General features: G+C 38.8%; 2 protein-coding genes across 2 annotated transcripts; one reads left to right on the top strand and one right to left on the bottom strand.

Moving 5' to 3' along the window:
• Positions 1-11,915: 11,915 nt before the first annotated feature.
• On the top strand, positions 11,916-14,866 carry LOC145133498 (two-component response regulator-like APRR5). The gene is made up of 7 exons (XM_079068434.1): positions 11,916-12,360; positions 12,562-12,723; positions 12,824-12,954; positions 13,037-13,192; positions 13,307-13,668; positions 13,799-14,324; positions 14,434-14,866. Exons 1-7 carry the CDS (start codon positions 12,117-12,119, stop codon positions 14,563-14,565), a joined length of 1,713 nt encoding a protein of 570 aa, XP_078924560.1. The 5' UTR covers positions 11,916-12,116; the 3' UTR covers positions 14,566-14,866.
• Positions 14,867-15,060: 194 nt separating this feature from the next.
• Positions 15,061-16,480, bottom strand: LOC145133499 (caffeic acid 3-O-methyltransferase). The gene is made up of 2 exons (XM_079068435.1): positions 15,538-16,480; positions 15,061-15,448 (listed from the first exon to the last, which is right to left on the bottom strand). Exons 1-2 carry the CDS (start codon positions 16,327-16,329, stop codon positions 15,152-15,154), a joined length of 1,089 nt encoding a protein of 362 aa, XP_078924561.1. The 5' UTR covers positions 16,330-16,480; the 3' UTR covers positions 15,061-15,151.
• Between the last annotated feature and the right edge of the window lie 7,074 nt (positions 16,481-23,554).

The following is a 23,554-nucleotide window of genomic DNA, read 5'->3' as shown; positions in this document are numbered from 1 at the left end:
TGAGCTGCCAAATGGCAAGAATTTAAGATTGCACAAGTTTAATCAATATGAGTTTGGATTTGTCACTAACCTTGTCTTGTGATTATGGTTTTGACAAATTCACATGGATAAGAACACATACACTATTAAATCTAAGTGTCATAAGGTTTCTCTCCGATTCATGAAAATGATGGTGAGGAAACACTTTCACTAAGTAGATTTTAGCTAGATAGCAATTGTGATATTTGCATTCTTAAAGTCGTTAGTGGAGCGTGTGTGGTTTACCGGCACACTAACATGGACTTGTGAGAAGTGGCAAAGGTCTAAACAATTGAAACTATGATTACGGCATCCCTTTTCATAGTTCTAAAATTATTTAGACACACATGTGAGCTATCTAAGAGAGGTGTATGATTTTGATAAAGTTTTATCAAAACAATCTAGTATCAGAAATCTGAACTTTGGTAAGAAAGTCAGCTGATTTCTGAGTACATGTCAAAGCCAGTGGGAGCATAAGTGTTATGCTAATAATCATCATGTTAGTGGGAGCATGATAATTATGACAAAGGTTGCAAGTTAGCAATGTTAATTATAGAAAACAAAAGTTTCAATTCGTGAGGTTGCAGGGGTTGAAAAAGTTGTTTTGCTATAATTAAGGGAGAGGAAATTATACTTCATTTCAATTCTAAAAGCTTAGATTGAGATTTTAATCGTATTTAATCAAGGATATATATATATATGAATTTCATGTTGGAATGGCTCAACATAAGGAAATTCTATATATGGGTCCATTATTTGCGTTCTAAAATTCGATTATGATTACGGCATCCCTTTTCATAATCTGAATTTTGAGAACTTGGCAAATTGAAATGGAAATATTATAGCAAAAGACTGGTTTAGTCTTTATGTGAGACATCATGAATCGTGTCCCATATGCTTCGGATATAGGATCGATTACATGTGTTATATTCATCCTTTCTAAAATTTTCCAAATGCCTGGGGCATTATGAAGGGAAAAGGTCTAGAATTGGATATGACTAAAATGATTAAGCAATTGTCGAGGACAATCTAAGGTTTACCAAAGATTGGTTGCTCAAGGACAGTTGGAAGTATAATGTTAATTCTAGAAGGACCATATTGACATAATCTGTAAGGAGGCAACTCTTGTTCAGAAGTGATAGTCAAAATGGAATATGGAAATGTTTCAAAGTTAGAAATTATTCAATCTGTGTAAGATTAGGAAACTTAATAAAAGAAGGATGTTTCCAAGGAGCTGATCTCCTTTGGAATGCTCTGTAATGATTGTTGTCAAGTCTTTCTGACTTTGTGCATAATCATTAAGAGGATCAATGCATATAAGTTTAGAATCTAACAGATTTCAGTAAATGGCATGAATTTGGAATTCTTGCATTTGCAGTAAGGATTTGGGACTGTGAAAAGAGGATCATTGGAGTGATGTTCAATTGATCTATATTACAAAGTAAAGATCATAGACAAACATAGTATGCATACTTGGTGTATGGCATGACTAGTGTTTAGAAAACATAGTGTACATGCTTGGAGCATGGGACAACTATTGTTTTAAATTCAAGTATAAAGTTGATAAAACCGAAACAATGAATAATGAGTAATCAGTATGGTGATAAATAAAAGTGTTTATTTATATTCATAGGGTTTGATACCATATTTGATTCATTTATTCTTGTGTTTCACTTTGCATGTTTTGACTTCCAGAATAACTAAGTCGCTCTTCCTGAATGATTAAGTTATTCAAACCATCTACAGTCGGTCATATGTTGGAAGTAGATATGAATCAATACTGTCATGGGTTGGTTTGTAGAGGTCCAAGTTGGTGGACAAAGTGGTGCTACAACACTCATGAGTGCTCATAAGTTCTGAGTATTGGATTCAACCCGCGCTCATTTGAATCACTTCATGGATTTTATCACGAGCGATCATGAGACGATAATATCTTATATTCTTCAAACCTAGAGATATGAGTTGTTACTATGAGTTGGTTATACATTGATTGCACGAAAACGCATTGGTAACTCGATGTTATAAAACGTGCCTTTGTGTATGATTCAACAAGTAGTAGAACAAGCCATATGAGTCGAAGTTTATCCATTCCTTTTACCTTCGGGATAAAAGCGATATTTGTGGGCCCCTCGATGATTTAAAGATGATACATGTGAGTGCTTGGCCAAGCCAGGACTGATTTGATTTGTTCAATCAGTCAGTCATCATGAATCGGAAATCGGGAAACAAAAAATGGACAGAGAGAATGATTGATAATCCATGTCTCCGTCCATATGATATCTAGAATGGAGGAATATATGATCCCTTATCTAATGGACAAGTCATTGACAAAGGTCAGAGTTCATCGACAAGGTCAGAGTTCGACAGAAGCTTTTGAGAGCTACGATTGTTGATCGGTTCCTGAAGTCATACGCAATAATAGTTTTAGACTTATCCAAGTGGGAGACTGTTGGATTAATGTCTAAGTCCATAACTATAATTGGTAAGACTTGACCCGACCCGGCATGGTCCATTTGGGTTGCATGGCATCATGCATTTGGATAGACTATAATGAGAGAAATAACACTTAAGGTTGGTTAATATATTATAAGTTCTAATATATTAATAAGGTTATTTAATTAGTATTGATCAAGAATTAATTTGGAATTAATTAAGTGATCAAAAGGAGACTAATTAAATATATGGGTTGATTGTGTAAATCATTCATTCTTATATATGTGGGCTTGTGATCCAAGATTCCTTATGTTGGACTAAGTCCATGGGGTGACCCATGGATACTCCATGGAGGTTAAAATCCATGGAGCATAAGGAATGGGTAAAGTTATGAGTTACATGGTGTAACCCTAATAGCCACCATATAAAAGAATCCCATGGCTCAAGAAATCGTGCACTAATGTGTGAGTGTGAGGGCTAGACGATTTCAAGGAGTGTTCAAGTTTCTCTCAAGTTATTCCAAGTGTATTTGGTGTTGTGTGAACCATTTGAGGTGTCACACTTGGGGCACTAGGCACTCAAGCTTCATGAAGACAGTCTACATCAAAGAGGTATGTATTCTATCTTGTTATATTTATTATTTTGTATGCTAGATTAGGATAATACCTTGGATGTTCTTAATTGTATGTATAATAGAGAAAACATAGATCCAAGGTATTTAGGGTTGCATGTACACTTAGGAGTGTTAGAATGCTCATAACTCAACAGAAATATGGCAAATGGATGTCAAAACCGCTTTCCTTAATGGAAAGTTGGCTGAAGATGTTTACATGAGTTAGCCGGAGGGTTTTGTCGATGCAAAGAACCCTAATAGAGTGTGTAAGCTTGAGAAATCCATTTATGGATTGAAACAAGCATCTTATAGATAGAATCTTTGTCTTGATGAGAAAGTCAAAGAGTTTGGATTTTTGAGAAGCGAGGATGAGTCCTGTGTATATGTCAAAGCTAGTGGGAGTATAGTGAGCTTTCTGGTATTGTATGTAGATGACATACTACTCATAGGAAACGACATCCCAACCTTGCAGGAGGTCAATTCCTGGCTTGGGAAGTGTTTCGCTATGAAGGATCTCGGAGAAGCTGCTTATATCCTAGGGATAAGGATATTGAGAGACAGGAGTAAAAGACTAATAGGTCTTAGTCAAAGTACCTACTTGGACAAGGTTTTGAAACGTTTCAGCATGGAGAACTCCAAGAAAGGTGACTTACCTATCCAAGGCAATGCCAAACTGAGTAAGACTCAGAGTCTGAGTACAGAGGCTGAAATAGCATAAATGAGTCATATACCATATGCTTCCGCAGTTGGTTCGATCATGTATGCTATGACTTGTACTCACCCTGATGTGGCCTTTGCTTTGAGCATGGTTAGTAAATATCAAGGGAATCCTGGTAAAGCTCATTGGACTGCGGTTAAGAACATTCATAAGAACCTACGGAGGACTAAGGACTGGATCCTTACCCTCGGTCGGAGTGATGACTTGAGAGTGACAGGGTATAGTGACGCCAGCTTCCAAACCGACAGAGATAATTTCCGCTCTCAGTCGGGCTGGGTGTTTACCCTGACTGGAGGAGCAGTAACATGGGAAAGTTCCAAGCAGGAGACTGTGGCTGATTCAACGTGCGAATCAGAGTACATAGCAGTAAGCGAAGTATCGAATGAGGTAATATGGTTGAAAAACTTCATCGGAGACCTTGGAGTAATTCCATCCATAAAGGAGCCTATGGAGATTTTCTGCGATAATGAAGGGGCGGTTGCCTTAACCAAGGAACCGAGAGATCATGGTAGATCTAGACATATCAACAGGAAATACCACTTCATAAGACATCAAGTAGAGGAAGGGCACCTCGTGGTAAATGGGATATCGTCAGAGGACAACCCAACAGATCCTCTTACAAAGGGATTGACTAGGGTTAAGCACTTGCAGCATGTGAAGTGCATTGGGCTAAATGACGATATTAGTTTCAGTAATTAGATAAATCGGAACTTGTAATAGCTATATTGTAATTGAAATTTGATGATTGAATAAAAAGAGTTTTATTTATAAGTAAAGTTACTGTCTTGTGTCAATTATTTACTATTGTTTCACTTTGCATGTTTTGACTTCCAGAATAATAAAAATTATAATTATTATTATTATTCAAACCATCCATAGTCGATCATACGTTGGAAGTAAGTATGAAACAAGACTGTCATGAGTTGGCTTGTAGATTGTCTAAGGAGTTAGACATAGCAAAAGTGTGCTACACCATTCATGAGTGCTCCTGAAATAAGATTTGAGTATTGGATTCAACCCGCGCTCACCTGAATTACTTCATGGAATTTATCACGAGTAATTATGAGACGATAATATCATATAATCTTCAAACCAGGATATATGAGTTGTTGACTACGAGTTGGTTGTGCATTGATGGCATGAACACGCATCAGTAACTTGATGTTATAAAACGTGTCGTTGTGCATGATTTGATGAGTAGTTAGTACAAGAATATAATGTCGAAGTTTATCTATTCCTTTTATACTAAGAGGATTAAAAGCGATATCTTGGGCCCCTTGATGATTCTGTTTTGACTTATGTGTCGGGCCCGGTCAGAACTAAATTGATGTGTTCAGTTATGTTCTATGTCAGACGAATAGGAAATCGGGAAACAAATTGCAGGACAATAAGTATGATTGTGTTCCATGTGTTTGTCCGCATAGATATCTTGAGAACAGAGGAGTATATGATCCCTTACCTGAAGGACGCGTCACTGACTAGGTCAGAGTTCGACAACGGCTTTTGAAAGCTTACGATTGCTAAGTCGGATCCTGGAGTACATTAGCAGTTTATTAGACTTATCCAAGTGGGAGACTGTTGGATTTGGTGTCTAAGCCCACAACTATAACTGGTATGTACTTGACACGATTGTAGCATGGTCCTTTTGGGTTGCCTTCACCAGTGCAATTTGATAGGATAGATTTTGAGAATAAGGTTATTTATGGTTTATTAATATATTACAAGTATAATATATTAATACGAAATTATTTAATTAGTACTGATCAAGAATGAATTTATTAATTTTATGATCAAAAGAGACTAATTAAATATATGGGGATTGATTATGTAAATCAATCATTCTTATAGTGTGGGCTAATGATCCATGATTATGGGCTAAACTAATCCATGGATAGTCCATGGAGGTTAAACCCATGGAGCATGAGAATGTGGAAAGTCATGGGTTATTAGGGTTTACCAAGTGTAACCCCAGCATGTGCAACACTATAAATAGAACCCTCCATAGACCAAAATCGGTTGCCTCTTCTTTTTGAGATAAATAGATTATTCTTTTAAATCATCCTCTTGCATATTGGTGTTTGTGAACCATTAGAGGCATCACACTTGAGGTGCTCAAGCTTTCAAAGGTCAAGAACTACAAGTCCTTCTAAAAGGTATTTCATCTAACTAGATGTTATTATTCATTTGGTAATTTGTATGCTAGTTAGGACAATGCTTGAAAAATTAAAAATATGCATGTATAATAGAGAAAACATAGATCCAAAGCATTTAGGTTTGCATGTGCACCATAGGAGTGTTATAGTGCTCAAAACCCAACAAGAAGAGCATCGGAAGTATGAGCGGATCGTAGGTTATGTGGCCTCATTCGATTATGACAGACGCGAGTTGTTGACCTTGCATTGGAGGGTCTGGGTTCCTTACTGGGGCGGTGTACGCCAGGTTCTGATGGGTGAGGCTCACAAGTCGAGGTTCTCCATCCATCCCGGGGCGACGAAGATGTATCAGGATCTTCCCCCTGATTATTGGTGGCCCTGCATGAAGCGCGACATAGCATGGCATGTGGAGCGATGCTTGACTTGCAGGAAAGTCAAGGCCGAAAACCAGTGACCTCACTACAAGATGCAACCGTTAAATATTCCCGTGTGGAAATGGGAAGATATCACTATGGATTTCATCACGAAGCTTCTCAGGGTCGCACGTGGAGTGGATTCGATTTGGGTCATCGTGGATCGGTTGACCAAGAGTGCACACTTCATCCCGCTCCAGGAGAGTATATCGGCTGAGAAGCTAGCCGAGATCTACGTACGTGAGGTGGTGGCACGACATGGAGTGCCGGTGTCGGTTGTTTAAGACCGAGATGTTCTCTTCACTTACAGATTTTGGAAACGGTTTCATGACGAGATTGGTACTTGTATTCACTTCAGTACCGCTTTTCACCCTCAGATGGATGGGCAAAGTGAGAGAAAGATTCAGACTCTAGAGGACATGCTGCGTGCGTGTGTATTAGATTTTGGAGGGAGTTGGGATACGTATCTTCCGTTAGCGGAATTTTCGTATAACAACAGTTACCACGCTAGCATAGATCGACCTCCCTTTGAGATGCTCTACAGGAGGAAATATAGGACCCCAATCTGTTGGGGCAAGGTCGGTCAGAGAGTCATGGGGAGTACCGAGGTGGTACTCAAGACCACTGAGAAGATTCAACTGGTCCGGAGCAGGTTTCAGACTGCTCAGAGTCGGCAGAAAAGCTATGCCGACAAGCGGCGGTCAGACTTAGAGTTTCAGGTGGGCGACATGGTCCTCCTGAAGGTGTCACCTTGGAAAGGTGTCATACGGTTCAGGAAGCGGGGTAAGCTGGGCCCCAGGTACATCGGTCCGTTCAGGGTTTTGGCTCGGGTGAGCCGGGTTGCCTATCATTTGGATCTTCTAGCAGATCTCAGCCAGACCCACAACACTTTTCATGTCTCCAAGCTGCGGAAGTGCTTAGTGGATGACTCCGCAGTTGTGCCTTTTGAGGATATTCAGGTGGATGACAGCCCGAACTACGTCGAGAGACCAGTAGCCATTCTCGACAGGAAGACGAAGGAGATGAGGAACAAGAGGGTAGAGCTGGTAAAGGTGCACTGGCTGCACCGCAAGGGGTCTGAGTGAACTTCGGAGCCCGAAGAGGAGATGAGGGAGCACTATTCGGAGTTGTTCAAGGCAGCGGACTTCGAGGACGATGTCTGATTCAAGTGGGGGAGAATTGCAACACCCGTGACTTGAGGTAATGCTAATTATTTAATATTTGTAATTAATTGTTGGACTATGAGATTAATGTTGGATAATTGAGTTGGGCCTTTAGTGAGTGGGTCGTTATAAGTGGGCTATTTGAAGACGTACGATGGGCGTAAACTTGGCGTACGAGGGGCGTAGTGCAGAATTAGATGCGGGGGATCAATACGCGTACGCGCAGCGTACCAAGGAGTACGCACATCGTACGTGAGCAGACTCAAATACCTAATTTATAGGGTTTAAGCCATATATATACCTCATTATGTCCCAAACCCTAGCCTCCTTACCATCCACCTTGACTCAGAAACCCTAGAAACCTAACCTTCTTCATCTTTGTGTGATTTTGATCTTGAGAAGCTCATTTTGGTGGTTTGAAGCTTGGAAGGAGAAAGAGGAAGTTGGTGAAGAAGAACTTGAGTAGCTTGAGCTCAAGGATTTGGGATATCATCACCATTTAGCACTCATTTGAGGTAAAAATCTCACAACTTGCCTCATGTATGCTTAGATTTATGATAAAGGTGTTTTGGACCTTTTTGGTCCCAAGAATGGATTTTTATGGTCCAAATCCGTTTCTAGGCTTAGGGTTACCACCCTTAGTGCTATATGAGTCCCAAAAACAGAAAAATTCCATCTCGAAGGTCTTCTTGTGTCCATGCATGAGTTTTGGTCATTTCTATGGAAGTTAGTTGCCATATTTCAAGTTTGGGTCCATTTGGTGGGTTGCAAGCGACCAAGTAATCGACTGTATGGATTAAGACACTTTAGTGGACTCAGATTTGCGTTTGGAGCTTAAGGTCTTAAGGGATTAAGCTTTTTTGGAGATTATGGCTTAACAGGTTAGTACGCTGGGCGTACAAGCCCGTACACTGGGTGTACAAGCCATGCAAGATGTACGCTTAGCGTACAGAGGTGTACACCCCACGTACTCACTGAATATGGGTTTTCGTCATTTGGGCCTCGGTTTGGGCTGATCTTTGGACTTCTTAGCTATTGGGCCTTAGTGGGCCATCAAAAGTCAGTTATTGGGCTAAGGACATGTTTGGGCTTAAGGGAAGGCCCATTTGAGGAGTTGGGCGCAATTTAGAAAATTGGGCCATTAGTGGGCTTGGAAAGGCTTTATAGACTTGGACCATCGATGTTATGGATGTGGGCCTAGGTTATGGTCCAAATTAGACCAGGGGGTAAAATGGTCATTTTACCCTAAGAAGGATTATTGGATTTTCACTAAGTGTTATTTTGGTAATGATAGCTCGGGGAGTCGTCTAGGCAACCGTTAGAGATTCCTTACCGTGAGATTCTGCATTCAACTTTGCGAGGCGAGTTTCCTCCTGTAGGAACGGGTCGAAGGCACCAATGCCGACCCGTTTATGTATGTTAGTATGTTTCGGACTAAGGTCCGATGTCGGGTGGTGCCCGATGAATGTTTATATGCTTTCCGGATTTCGGTCCGATGTCAGGCAATGCCCGAGGAATGTTTGTATGCTTGAGGTCTTCATGATTCTTGCATGTGTCTGTATTTGTATGTTTATAGATTTCGGTCTGATGTCGGGCAATTCCCGAGGAGTGTTAGTATGTTTCCGGATTCGGTCCAATGTCGGGCGGGGTCCGAGGAATGTTTATATGTTTATGTTATGTGATTATTTATGTGTATTTGTTGAAATGTTTATATGTATACCGAGATTTGTTGGATGTTGGGCGGGGCCCGATGTCGGACTCTATCTGATGCCGGGCGGGGCCTGATGTCGGACTTTGTCCGATGCCGGGCGGGGCCCATGATATGTTATTATGTGATTATGTGATTATGTGTATGGTATGTGGTAGTTTGGGGAGACTCACTAAGCTCCGTGCTTACAATTTCATTTTTTGGTTTCAGGTACCTCCAATAGCAAAGGGAAGACCTCGAGATGACTGCATTGCACACACCAAGATGTTTAGTCTGGGATGTTTTACTCTGATATACTGACATGTGTTTTTGATATGATGTTTTGAGATACTATGACTTACATTTTGATGAAATGATTTTGATAACTATGGTTTATTTAATAAATTAAAACGAAAATTTTTGGTCATGATTTTTGGGATGTTTTAGGTATGTTGGTTAGAGTACCAATAGACTGGTTATCGTCTAGTGGAGTACCCTATGGGTTGTATGTAGTCATGTAGGATAGCCTGAGAAATCTTGATCTAAGATTTATTGCTTGTTCCTTGTTTGGTTGTGGCTTTAGAGTAGGATCGTCTGTTCAGGTGACTATCTCACCTCTGGTTACATATGGTTACGCATTCCATGGAGGTTAACTGCTAGCTGAGCAGTGTGTTGTGAGGGGTCTAGTAGGAGGTAGTGAGTTGTATGATTGATAATTGCCTATATTATGTGCCTACTTGATCTTTGATTTTTTATATGTCGATATATAGCAACGGATGAGGTTGAGGGGGTCCTGTTGTGTGCTGTTGGCCAAGATACCAGGTGCGGGATGGCTGTAAGCCATAGGCACGGAGGCTTAGGAGGAGCAGTTGGGTTGAGGCGACAAGCCAACAAACCTGGGGCAGTCCAGTCGGGAGGATGTGGGTCGGGGGTATTCCAGTCCGATGACTGAGGACCCGATATGTATGGTTGTATGTTGTTGTCGTTATATACGAACCAACCTGCGTGGCTGCGTATAAAAGGCTGTTTGAAAGATGGGAATTAGAAAGAACTCTAAGGCCTCGATGGTAGCAGGGGGAAAAGCATGACAACCCCAATCATACGTCACCGAGTGCTGGGAAAGGAGAGACTCCTGGGTTATCCCCCATCCAGGCTCATATATGGTCGGTGCCGTCGGGGGGGGGGGGGTAGAAGCAGAACCCCCAACAGTGTCGTCCCCAGTCAAGAACGGGATCTTGGGGGTCTGGAACACCTTCATGGACAGGGCTTGAGTCAACACCAAGAACATCTTCACCAAGAGCAGAAGTTTCCGTCGGCTCTTCCTTTGGTTCACGGGGCAGTTCAGTCGCCCCTTCCTTCATCCCCTTCGACTGTTTCAGAGTGTCATCATCGGGGATGTCAACCACCATTGCGGCCTCCCCCAGAAGGAAGTCGACGTTCCGCCTCTTTAGCAGACGCCGACCTGAGGAGCTGGCATCAACAGACTCCATAAGCGGCGAATCCAACCAGGAAAGATGTCGTTTAGAAGCCGAGGTCTTCCCTTTGCCAAACTACTAGCCTTTGAAATTAAATAAACATATATAGTTATATATAGTTGAGGGTTTAACTTAATTCAAAGAAAAGTGAGAGGGTATAATGAGATTAAAAGACACAATCTTGACCATAGTTCTAACTTCAACAAATATGAATCGTCCTTTTTCCACCCGTTTACTTCTTGGTTTCATTCTTCACCCGTTTTTGAAAAACAGGTCATTGTTATTATCATTTTTTTTACTTCGATGAATACAAAGGAAAAAGGAAAAAAACGTCAAATATGTGACCGTTGCTGCTGCTGCTGTTTTTTTATTCGTCATCTTCGCCCTTCCTCACATCCACTCCACAACTAAGCCATCGATCCATAGGGCGGTGTTCATGCGTCCTTTGGGCTTCCACATCGAAAATCACGCATCTCTTCCACCACCGTTCCGAATAGCCTAATGTAGTTCCATAAAATGAAATTGTCGAATGTTTTGTCATAAATATAAAAAACATTTTTTAGGATCATGTATTTCTAATTATCCTTTTTCTTAATGAAAGCCATAACCTATGATTGGCCTCAATTTTGACTTAACTAAAACCTACCACGTGTCATGAAAGGACTCCATTGTAATTATACAAAAAAGCAACACATACGAGCGCCAACGGTGGTACCATGCCCATATCCAATCAGAAAATGCAGAAATATCAACTACCACCCACGTGTCACCTGGCATACCATCAGATCATAAAAAATATCTCCTATGGCCCCCACACACCCTTTTAAAATATCTAACCCAAATATCAATTTATAATTTTAGGGTTTTCACTTTATTATTTATTTCAACTTTCCCTACAAAGTTCTTTCTCCACTTTGGAAAACATAAAAATAAAATAACAATAAATGAAAAATATCTCTTGAAAATTAATATACCTTCAACTAATTAATGCTGTTAATATATATATATATATATATATATATATATATATATATATATATATATATATATATATATATATATATATGTTATTGTGCTTTTGTTTGAAAATATCTTGAAGATGAATGGTTGAAGTTTGTTTGCCACCTATAAAGAAGTAATATTTTAAAGAAAATCTGGGATCGAAACAAGTGGAGGAGACGTAGGCCGCACCAAGAGAGAGAGAGAAAGATGGGAGGCCAATGGGGTCTTGCTTTTCGACGTGGCAAATTTGAGCCATTCAGCGACATGATAGATATTTTTTTAGATTTTTTGTTCCAGATATTTTGATTCATTCATGTTTACAATAGAGGATAACTTTTCGTTCTTTCAAACGAATCCAGACATTTGGTATTCACCACAAACAAACACCCTCTCTCTCTCTCTCTCTCTCTCTCTATACAGCTTTCTCGATTGTAAGTGAATATGGGGGAAGCGTTACTGAGCAGTGACGGCGGCGGAAGGTTAGCTAACATGCCGGAATTGATGATGAGAAGTGAAGATAAGACGAATGATGGCGGTGGTGATTCACCAACCACCGCCACCACGAACAACGTTGTAAGGTGGGAGAAGTTTTTACCCAAGATGACTCTTAGAGTTATGCTGGTTGAAGCCGATGATTGCACTCGCCAGATTATTACCGCTCTCCTCAGAAAATGCAGTTATAAAGGTACGATCGTTATCACTTATCATCATCTCCCTTCAGTAATCGAAATCAAAAAGGGGCAAAGACGAAATTTGTGGTCAATCGTAGCCAAATCTCTAAAAAAGAACTTCACAAAACACATATCCCCCAAATTCAGAAAGTGAAATCTTCAAGCAGAGATTTAGGAGAATTGAGGTTTATGTTTGTTTATTATGTTGCAAACAGTTGTAGCTGTTTCCGATGGTCTAAAGGCATGGGAGGTGCTCAAAGGAAGATCTCAAAGCATCGACCTCATACTGACGGAAGTGGAGCTCCCATCGATCTCAGGGTTTGCTCTTCTCACCTTGATCATGGAGCACCAAGCCTGCAAAAACATTCCTGTCATAAGTACGATTTCCCTTAATAATACTTTCCTGTTCGAACTTTTATTCATCTAAAAAACACTTGGAATCGAATCTGATTTTAACAATTTATTTCAATCCTGCAGTGATGTCGGCACATGATTCAGTTAGCACCGTTTATAAGTGTATGCTGAGAGGCGCTGCAGATTTTCTAGTAAAGCCTGTTAGAAAGAACGAATTGAAGAACTTATGGCAACATGTTTGGAGGCGACAGGCTGTAAGCATCTTATCTTCTCTGTTCTTCAATCTTCTATAATGAATCTCTACTGATCTAGATTTTTCTTATACTGTTGACTTAGTCAACCGCCGGCGGTAATGGCAACCACGAAGAGAGCGACACCCAGCAGAAAGTCGAAGCCACTGCTGAAAACAACGCAACTAGCAACCGTTCTAGTGGTTACATGGCCTGCATTAAAAGGAATCGAGAATGCATTGAAAAAGGAAGCGATGCACAGGTAGCTATTTTGTTCCATTAAAACTAATTAGAACAGAAATTAGGGTTTTATTGGATATGAAATATGAAACAATGAAATCTCACTTTTACTGTATATTTCCTTCCTTCTCCACAGAGTTCTTGCACAAAACCAGACATGGAAGCTGATGGACCAGCCATTGAAGAACCCAATGACCTCACAAGTACTCAAGAAAAGACCATGGCTATAGATGTCAGATGGGAGAATGTTAACGCAATTGTTGACGCCAATGTTGCCATCAACAGTACTTCTCGGGAAGCCATTGATTTGATTGGATCGTTTGATAGTTACCCTAAACCCAGTTACAAAAGCTCTTTAAATCATGGCACAAACAAGATCGATCATCCTACACCATTGTTGGATCTTTCCCTAAGAAGATGTCATCCAAGTAGCTCAGTGAATCAGCTCAGTGATGACAAACACAGATTAAAGCAATCTGATGTCTCAGCTTTCTCTCGGTGAGTATCCACTATCCACTATCATATTCCAGATCTGAGATCCTTTTCTCTGTTTCTTCACCAATTACAGATCTGAGATGTTATAGCTATTTAATTATGATTCTGATTGATTTAAACATTGCATATGCAGGTACATCAATAGAACACAACCACCACTAACATCAGGATCTGCTAGCATTTCAAATCTACAGAAAGAATATGAAACCAATTCCGATAACATAATCAATCAACAAGCACAAGCGGAAAGCCAAAGCCAATTCCAGTCACCCAAGGAAAGAGTGTTTCCGGTTCCGGTTCCAGTAAAAGGTTTACGGTTTGAGAATCCGAATCCTTGCTTGTTTCAACCAAATCCCTACTACATCTGCAATCCCGAATCTGCAGATTTGGTGATGGTGGAGAGGAAAGGGAGTGATCAGGGACATCATACAACAGAAACAATGGAAGATAGAGGACATCTTTCTTCACCTACAGATCATAGTGGAAGTAGCAGTTTCTGTAACAATGGAACATTAAGCCGTCTCAATAGTATAGGTAGTGGAAGTAATGGGCATGGAAATTTAGGGTTTGATGGGAATAGCAGTCATCGATCTATACAAAGAGAAGCTGCTTTACACAAATTCAGAATGAAGAGGAAAGATAGATGTTTTGATAAAAAGGTATTATCACCATCTCCAATAAACATCTATAAATTGGTACTATAAGTAGTATAAACATAAATGGAAGTTGGAAAATGGAACTGATTAAAATTGTTTTTTTTTTCCACAGGTACGATATGAAAGCAGAAAAAAACTAGCAGAGCAGAGACCTAGGGTGAAAGGACAGTTTGTTCGTCAGGGGCAAATTAGTAATTCTTCACCCATGGAAGCTGATACAGAATTAGCTACCACAAAAGTATAGGTATTGATAGTTGCTGGATATGATTGGTGATGGCAGAGTTCAGATCTCATATCTAGGGTTTTTAAAGAGTGAGAGGATGAAGAAGGCTGAGGAATCTAAACTAACACAAGGACTTTTCACCTAATACTATTAGTTTTGGATTGTAAATATTTGTAATATAGAAGTCGTAATATTGTTGTATTATTCTTTGATCTTAATTACAAACGTAAGAGTTCTGTGAGAGAAAGGTTGGTTTGTAACATTTTCTTTTGTTGTGACTGAAAGGAAAAGATTGATTTATAGCTCAATGACCTTTTGTCAATTGTCCCTTCATCTTTGTGTTTGAGCATCAGAAGCGTGTTTGGTTCACGGATTTCAAAGGAATTTTGGAGAATTGGAATGTAAATTTGACCGAAAATCGCATTTGGTTGAAGTATTACAGAGTTTGTAAATTGCGAAACTCACTGGTTTTGTCATATTTTTTAAGTATTGAACAACATTAATTATACTTGAGAGTGACAACATATTCGTAATTATTGCTTCTTATAAAAAAAAATTCAAGTATAAAATAAAATTACACTTAAGCATCAAACAAAGATTTGTTTAACTATTTAGAAAATTCCATAACCCAGGTATTAAGAGCACAAGCAGCCTTGCGAAACCCTTTGAAACCCGCCCCTTTAGCTAAAGCCTCAAAATCTTTCTCAGTCCTCTCTTTGCCTCCAGGGTTGTGAGCCAACATAATGACATCGATGTGCACCACATTTTGGGTCGCTGCAGTCGAGTCAGGAGCTTCTGGAAGCATACATTCAGCCACAATAACTTTCCCATTATCCGGAAGTGCTTCATAGCAATTCTTCAAAATTTTCAAGCAGTGTGCATCACTCCAATCATGAAGTATCCACTGTTTAAATCAAATTAACACCAACATTCAGAAACAAAGCAAAAACAAAGGGGAGTGTTTATGGTAAAAATTTAAGAAACTCAACTCACCTTCATAAAAATGGCATCTCCTTTTGGCACACTTTGAAACATATCGCCTCCAACATGCTCAATACCTGGATAAGTTGTAGCGTCTTCAATAACATGAGGCAAGTCAAAATTGATACCCTTGAGCGAAGTGTGTTTGGAGATGATCTTGTTAAGACTCGCACCAATGCCACCACCAACATCAACTAGGGTTTTCAGACCACTGAAACCATCGTACAAATCTACAATCTTTTCCATGGTCATGGTGGAATGATTAAACATTCCACTGTTGAAAACCTTATTGAATCTCTGATCTTTACCATGGTACTCAAAAGCCGACATACCATACGCTTTATTGAACGGAATTCCACCATCCAACACCGCATCTTTCAAATGGTACCAGCTCTCCATCAGAATCTTATCCTGGTTCATCAGCAAGAGGGGCGCCAAAGAAACACCACCTTCGTTCTTGATCAAGAATTTGCACACGGGGGCTAAACCGTAGAACCGCTCAACACCACCATCGCGGGAATCCTTGAGGGTACAAGTGAGCACGGAATGGCTAGCGAGGAGACTGCAGATCCTGTCAAGCATCGCCGGAGCTTCTGGGTTGTTCACGTTGGGAAGCTGAGAAGCTATGTCGGAAGACGAGAGTGAAGCTCCGGGGCCAGCTTTAGCAATGGTCTCGAGTAAATCAAGCTCGATGGCGGTTTTCACGACCATTGGTAAGACGGATGCAGTTGCTAATTGCATGGCGAATAGGAAAGATTCGTCGTCGTGGGGGACATTCACAGATGCATCACTGGTTGAACCCATCTTGATCTTGTTGGAAAATGAATTGGTATGTGTTTTGTGGGTTTGTGTTGGTATGAAAAGTAGTATCACCGAAGCATTGTATATATACACTCTAGATTCACCTACTACTTTATATGTTACTTGTTTGCATCCCCATCCTCATATTGAGAAGAATGAACTTTGTTTGACCAATGTCGAAAGTCGAAGCTAACAGATTTATTGTTTTGACTTTAATTTGTGCAAATGGTGGGACCAAGATTCCACCTACCGCGATGAAATGAAGACAAAAGAGAGAGGGTTTCGCAGCAATCCGTGACTCAAAGTTATGACTTCATCTCTCTACCACCAACTCTTCGGCCATCCAATTGAGAACACACATTGACACACACGTTTTTACTTATTTTGAGTATAATTAAAACAAGTTGATCACAAAATAAGCAAAATGGATTTATATCTTTTTTTCATAAAAAACAAAATAATCATTAAAATTTATAAAATGCATGTTACAAAATTTATTTAATTTGAAAAATTATTTTGCTAAATGATCTGTACTACCTAGTCTTTTCAATGTTGTTTTGTGTCATGGTTTCGTTAAAATTCACGAAATTCTCTCGACTGCAAAACTTCTTCGCATGTGGTCGGGTAGCAAAATGATATTTAATAGCCTTTAAATACTTGTAATTAGCAAAATATATCAAAACTATAAATTGCACCTCCCCGCTTTGCGGGGGACGCAGACAAGATTTTGTTTAAATACGAAAGTAAATTTGTGTGTACGGTTTTCGTGGGGGACAAAACTTGCCGATATACAAAAGTCTAAAGATCAAACTTGCAAACATGACAATATACAAAAGTTGAAGGGGTGAAAATTGTTGTTGTTCGAATTTGAGGGGGTAAAAGTGATATTTTACAAAGTAAAATGGCGAAAAGTATCATTCTACAAGGTAAGGGAGACGAAAAGTGACATTCTACAAAGTAAAGGTGAAAATTGACAATGTACGAAAGTGTAAGGATGACATCTGCCAACATAAGAAAATTTTGTGGCCAAAATATAAAATAAGAAAGTAAATTTGTAGCTAAAGTGTAAAATAAGAAACTTTTATGGTCAAATTATGAAGACACAAAACTATACTATTAATAAGGGAGTTGGTTTTTATTATATACAATAATTTTGTGACCAAACTATAAAATAATACAGTAAATTTGTGGTCAAGGTATAAAATAATAAATTTTTATGGCTAGATTATGAAACATAAAACTATATTATTTATAAGGGAGTTGGTTTTTATTATATATAATACTCCCTCCGTCACAAAATTATTGTCCATAGACAATGTAGCGTCCGAATCGTCAAGTAAACCTCTCTTGCAATTATTCCATTTAATCTTGGATTAAGCAAGAATACGTTGGGCGTACACAAGGTACGCACGGCGTACTCCCTTTGCATGCGCGAATCGGGATAACCCCTACGTACGTTGGGCGTACCCATGCGTACGCAGGGCATACTCAATCCAGAGGCAAACCCTAATTTTTAGGGTTTGCACCCTATTTAAGCTCATTAAATCCTTCAAGTTCATCACCTTATCAGTCTCCTTTGCCTCTTAAGCCATATCTCGAAACCCTAATCCATTTTCCCTAAAGTTTGAGCTTGTGTAGGTGTTTTGTGTATGTGTTGCTTAGAGAAGAAGAAGAAGATTTGTGAAGAAGCATTGGACCAGAAAGAGCTTGTGGGTCCAGAGGTTTCTCATCATTTCTAGTTTATTGGAGGTAAAAAGCTTCTACCTTGATAACTCTATATGTTAGTTTGTAGTTTAGGGATTATTTCATCATAAAATGGTCCTTAAGGTATTTCTTGAGAGTATGAGCTATTCCAGAAGGTTATAATGTTAGATCCTAGTATTTCTAACGTCCCTTGAGCATAAAAATGGAGTCTTGATGGATTAAGTTCAACCATGCAAGGGTTAAAGTTGGGTTCATGAAGTTAGTTCAAGATTTGACCCATTTAAGACATGCAAAAGCATAACGTTTGCAACTTTATGGCTTAAGACACTCTAATAAGCTTAGATCTAAAATTGGACGTTAGGTCTTAATTGATTAAGACCTTGAAGGTGGACTTTGGCCAGCTGCAGCATACGTCGGGCGTACCTAGACGTACGTCGTGCGTACGCTCAAGAAGTCTCGTGGATGCGAGTACTGAAAGTATGCTGATCGTACTCACCAGATGGGGGCTTGGGCTTTATTTAGGGTCGTTTTGGGGTTAAGGACTTTTGGCCCTTGTTGTGTCACACCCCCAAACCAGAACGGCGGAAACGTTCGGGGGCGGAGGACGTCATGTTTAGTATCACAAGACATGCATCATAGTAATCAAAGTAATAAACAACCATTTCATTAGAAGAAAGTGTTTACAAAGTATGTCTTTCACAAAAGATAGATTACACAAGTAAATGACAAAATAAGACATGAAGCTACTATGCTCCATCTTCTGAATCCAACACATGTACCTGTCTACTAGTTACCTGAGAATACAAGTTATTTTGAAAGAGTAAATCAGCATTTAAGCTGGTGAGTTCATAAGTATTTAAGTGATGTATTAATAAGTTGAAAGCTCTTTTAGAAAAGTTTGCCTGTTCCTCAGAAGATCCTATATCTTCTGATATGATGAAAGATAAGTATAAATGACTCTACAATCCTTTCTATGAGTACTAAATGAATATAAATTATATAAAATACAAATCAAACAAACAATCGATTGTGTGAATCTGCCCTAAGCCCACAACCAAACAAGGAACAGGAAATGAGGCGGAAATCATACATCCCATTGTTTGTTAGATCTTCATTGTTTATAACTCTGGTGCATTCATTTGGTACTCACGGAGTTAACTGTAATAGTTCCTTTAGTAAAATAAGCAACCACAATAGTTCCTTCTATGATCACTTAGTTTACACTAGTTATATATGAGCTAATATCGAACGGATAGTTAATTGTATGAATCTGTCTTAAGCCCACAACCAAACAAGGAACAGGAAGTAAGGCAAAAAGCACACATTTAACTATCTGTCGGATATTACATATATATAACCCTGATGTATAAACTAAGGTATTCTAGAATTAACCACTTAAGGTCCTTTAAGTTGTACTGGTTTAATAAAATGGATTAAACCTTTCACTGTTAAGTTTCTAGTTTAGTTTACTCAGTGTTCTATCTAAAAGTATGTTTTTCTACTAGAAAACGATGTATTGAATTTGTATACTATGACCTGACCTAAACTTGGTACTCCTTATGATTACTTGGTGCATACGAAATATATATTTAGTCAAGATTGAATAGATAGTAGATTGAGTGTATCTGCTCTAAACCCACAACCAAACAAGGAACAGGGAATGAAGCGGAAAGCACACATTCTACTATCTGTTAGACTAAATTTATATATATCCCTAATGTATCTACCAAGAAATAATAAAGTTAGCATTATAAGACACCTTCTAACTGAATGTTTATGTTACACATTTTACTTATATTTAATGTTTTTCTTGTATCATACTTCGTGTTTGCTAACCCTGGTACGTTGTATTTGTACCTTTGTTATTGAAACACGGTATGATGTAAGTGTCATTCTTCAAGTTTGCTAACCCTGGTACATTGTATTTGTACCTTTGTTATTGAAACCCGGTATGATGTTGTACCTCGTGTTTGCTAACCCTGGTACGTTGTATTTGTATCGTTGTTTGTGCAAACCCGGAATAATATGTTATTACTTCATGTTTGTTAACCTGAGTTTTACATATGTTTATGTGTTTCTTGTATCATACTATGTGTTTGCTAACCCTGGTACGTGGTATTCGTACCTTTGTTATTGAAACGCGGTATGATGTATGTGTCATTCTTCAAGTTTGCTAATCCCGGTACGTTGTATTTGTACCTTTGTTATTGAAACCCGGTATGACGTTGTACCTCGTGTTATAGTTATAGTATGTTCCTTCTGTTATAGTTGTAGTATGTTCCTTCTGTTATAGTATGTTCCTTCTGTTATAGTTGTAGTATGTTCCTTCTGTTATAGTATGTTCCTTCTGTTATAGTTATTGTATGTTCCTTCTGTTATAGTATGTTCCTTCTGTTATAGTATGTTCCTTCATTATAGTTGTAGTATGAACTGAATTCCTAAACTATACCTATTATAGTTTACTAGTATGTTTGTTTGAATTGTTACTACCTTGAAATAATAACTCATTTACCTAGTAAGTTATGATTTCACTTTAAAAACGGAGTTTTATAAACCATAAAGTAACATAACTTTTTAAAAGAGTTTTTGCAATGAATTGATCACTTAATAACACATAAGCAATCCTTATAGTGATGTTTATCACAAAACATGTACACAATTAACACTGTGTTCACCTTGTATTCCCCCCCTTAAAAGCATTTAAAACATTTAAAGATTGATTATAGGGGTATGAACTCACCTTATGTGGGTGATTCAAACGAATATGCGCGTAAGGATGAGAAGTTCCACGAATGAAGTCCCGAGACTTAACGAGTCCTAAATGACATATAATGGCATATATTGACATAAATATAGTGTTTAGAAGCAACCAAATGCAAGGAAACACCTTATGGGACTAAGAAACACTTTGACTAAGTGTTGGAATCACATGTGATTCATCTAAGGGGAGTGTATGGCCACTTTGAGGAGTGTGCGGCCATGGGTGTGCGGCCAGGGAGTGTGTGGCCGCACACTCATGGTAAAGAGTGCACAAAAACGTTTTCCAAGGGTAGGGAGGCTTGTAGGACTAATGCTCATCAAGTGTTGAAGCTAGAATGACACTTTGGAGGCCCTTAAGCACTAAACAAAGGGGTGTACGGCCACATGGAGTGTGTGCGGCCGCACACTCCTAGATGAACATGGTTTCGACGTTTTCTAAGGCTCATATCTAGTAAGTAACAAGCTTAGGGGATGGTACTTACAATATGGAAGCCTTTAGGGGTGTTTTGAGGGTGTTTTGAGGGTTTTTGAGGGGTGTACGGCCACACTCGTGTGTGCGGCCGCACACACCTTGTGTTCTTGAGTTCTGGGCATTTTCAAGGACTTCAAATAGTGTTCTAAACAAGATTCAAGCATTGGGAAAGAGTACTTACGATCTGGAGGCTCGAGAAGGCTCAAAATCGCCAAGAACAAGTGTGTGTTCTTGGTGTTCTTGGTGAAATGGATGAAGATTTGAAGATCTAGCCAAAACATGATTTCAAATGGATGAAATCAAAGGATGTTACTAGTTTATGAAGATTAACAACAAATCTAAGGAAGAACACTTACAAATTCGAAGATCTAGGCTGCAAAACGGATGATAGTTGAGAGAGAAATCGTGTTCTAGGCTTGGGAGGGTGAAAAGGGATGAAAGGAGGCTAAGTTCTAAACTTATACACGTGAGTGTGCTGCCAGGAGAGGGGTGTGCGGCCGCACACCCAAGTGTACGGCCGTACACTCCTTTAGTTGGAGTGTAAGGCTCGATTTTGGTGCTAGAAGTGTACGCGATCTAATCCTATACTCAATGCTTGAATGTACTGAGCTTTGAACCTTTAAACAGACTCTAAACAAGGCTAAATGATAGCAGAAACGAGTCTGACACTCAGTTGAGTTGACTGGCTGGACTTTACAAGGCAAAAATTTTCGGGTTGTCACATGTTGGGTCGTGAGTTTTTCTGTGATGGGTTTTAGACTTGGGCCCATTTTGACATGGCATATCTTTTGGGCCTTGGGACTATTTGTATGCGGGCCTTGGTGGGTTAGTCCTAATAAGACAAGGATTAAATAACTTTTTCCCTTAAAGATAGGATTTAGGGTTTGGACCCTCATGGTGGGCTATTGACATAATTTCTAATTAGGGTTTATTTTACTTGTTATTTAGAGTTAGAGGATTTTGCGAGTCAGCAACTCGAGTGCGATTTGATACCTTCAGACTGAGGTGAGTTTCCTTCACTATATTCGTGGGTCGAAGACACCAATGTCGGCCCACTCGTTATTGCTCGTAGTATGATGATTGTCATTGTGACAATTGTCCGTTATGCTTGTATTTGCTTGATGTCTCTGTGATTCTTTTGTTATGATATTATGTGGTAGTGGTAGGGGTGAAATAAACCCGATGTCGGTTGAAAGAGACTGAAGGGTTGAAATATACCCAATACTGGTTGAAAGAGACTGAAGGGGTTCAAATATACTCAGTACCGGTTGAAAGAGACCGAAGGGGTTGAAATACACTCAGTACCGATTGAAAGAGACTGAAGGGGTTGCAAGCACCCTTATATCCTTGTCTATTATGTATGTATGGTATGAGGTATTTTGAGGGAACTCACTAAGCTTTGTGCTTATGGTTTTCAGTTTATGTTTTAGGTACTTCCAGCTTGAAAGAGAAGGGCCCGACCTGATCGCACTGCATCTACCTATGATTTTTCCGCATCATGTGATTTTGGGATTTTGTACTCTGATAATATGTTGTTATGATATACTCTTGACTGTTTTAGTATGATTATCATATGATTGAAATGAACTTAAAAATAAAAAATTTATCTGAATTTTTGGGACGTTACAGACAAAAAACATACAGATTAAGAAAACATTAATTACCACGAACTTTATTAAATAAAATTACAATTGTACCCTTTTGTTGCATTTAAGTCCATCCTTTTGGTGCATTTAATTACATGATACGTTAACTAATAATGAAGAGTATATTGGTAAAAAATTATATTTATTTTTAGAAGTAACTATTATTTTGAGACAAACCAAAAAGGGAACATAGACTATTAATATAGGACAGAGAGAATAATTATTATAATATTGTCTTTCTAGGGTTAAAATGAAAATTGATAAGTTAAAAACGTTAGTTGGATGTTAAATTGGAACTAAGTGTAAAATAAACAAATTTAGGGGCTAATTATACCAATAAGTGAAAGATTAGAACATTGAGGTGTAATATATTGTTGTACTTTAGACATTAAAGATCCATTATCTTTTAAGGAAAATTCACAAAACTTATTTGTTACTAGATAACAATATTATAAGTTCTGTCAAGTGGATATATATATATATATATATATATATATATATATATATATATATATATATATATATATATACTAGCAGTTTACCCGCGCAAAGCGGCGGGCGTATAAGTTCTTTCGGTGATATGTTTCCTTTAAAAAATATTATATTCCAAAAGAAAGTACATGTCGAAGAAAATATAATCAAACTA

This window comes from Lactuca virosa, chromosome 8 (genome assembly GCF_052849685.1).
Source record: "Lactuca virosa cultivar CGN04683 chromosome 8, Lactuca_virosa_CGN04683_v6, whole genome shotgun sequence".
In the NCBI taxonomy this organism is placed as follows: Eukaryota; Viridiplantae; Streptophyta; class Magnoliopsida; order Asterales; family Asteraceae; genus Lactuca; species Lactuca virosa.
This window is presented reverse-complemented; position numbering and strand designations above follow the sequence as displayed.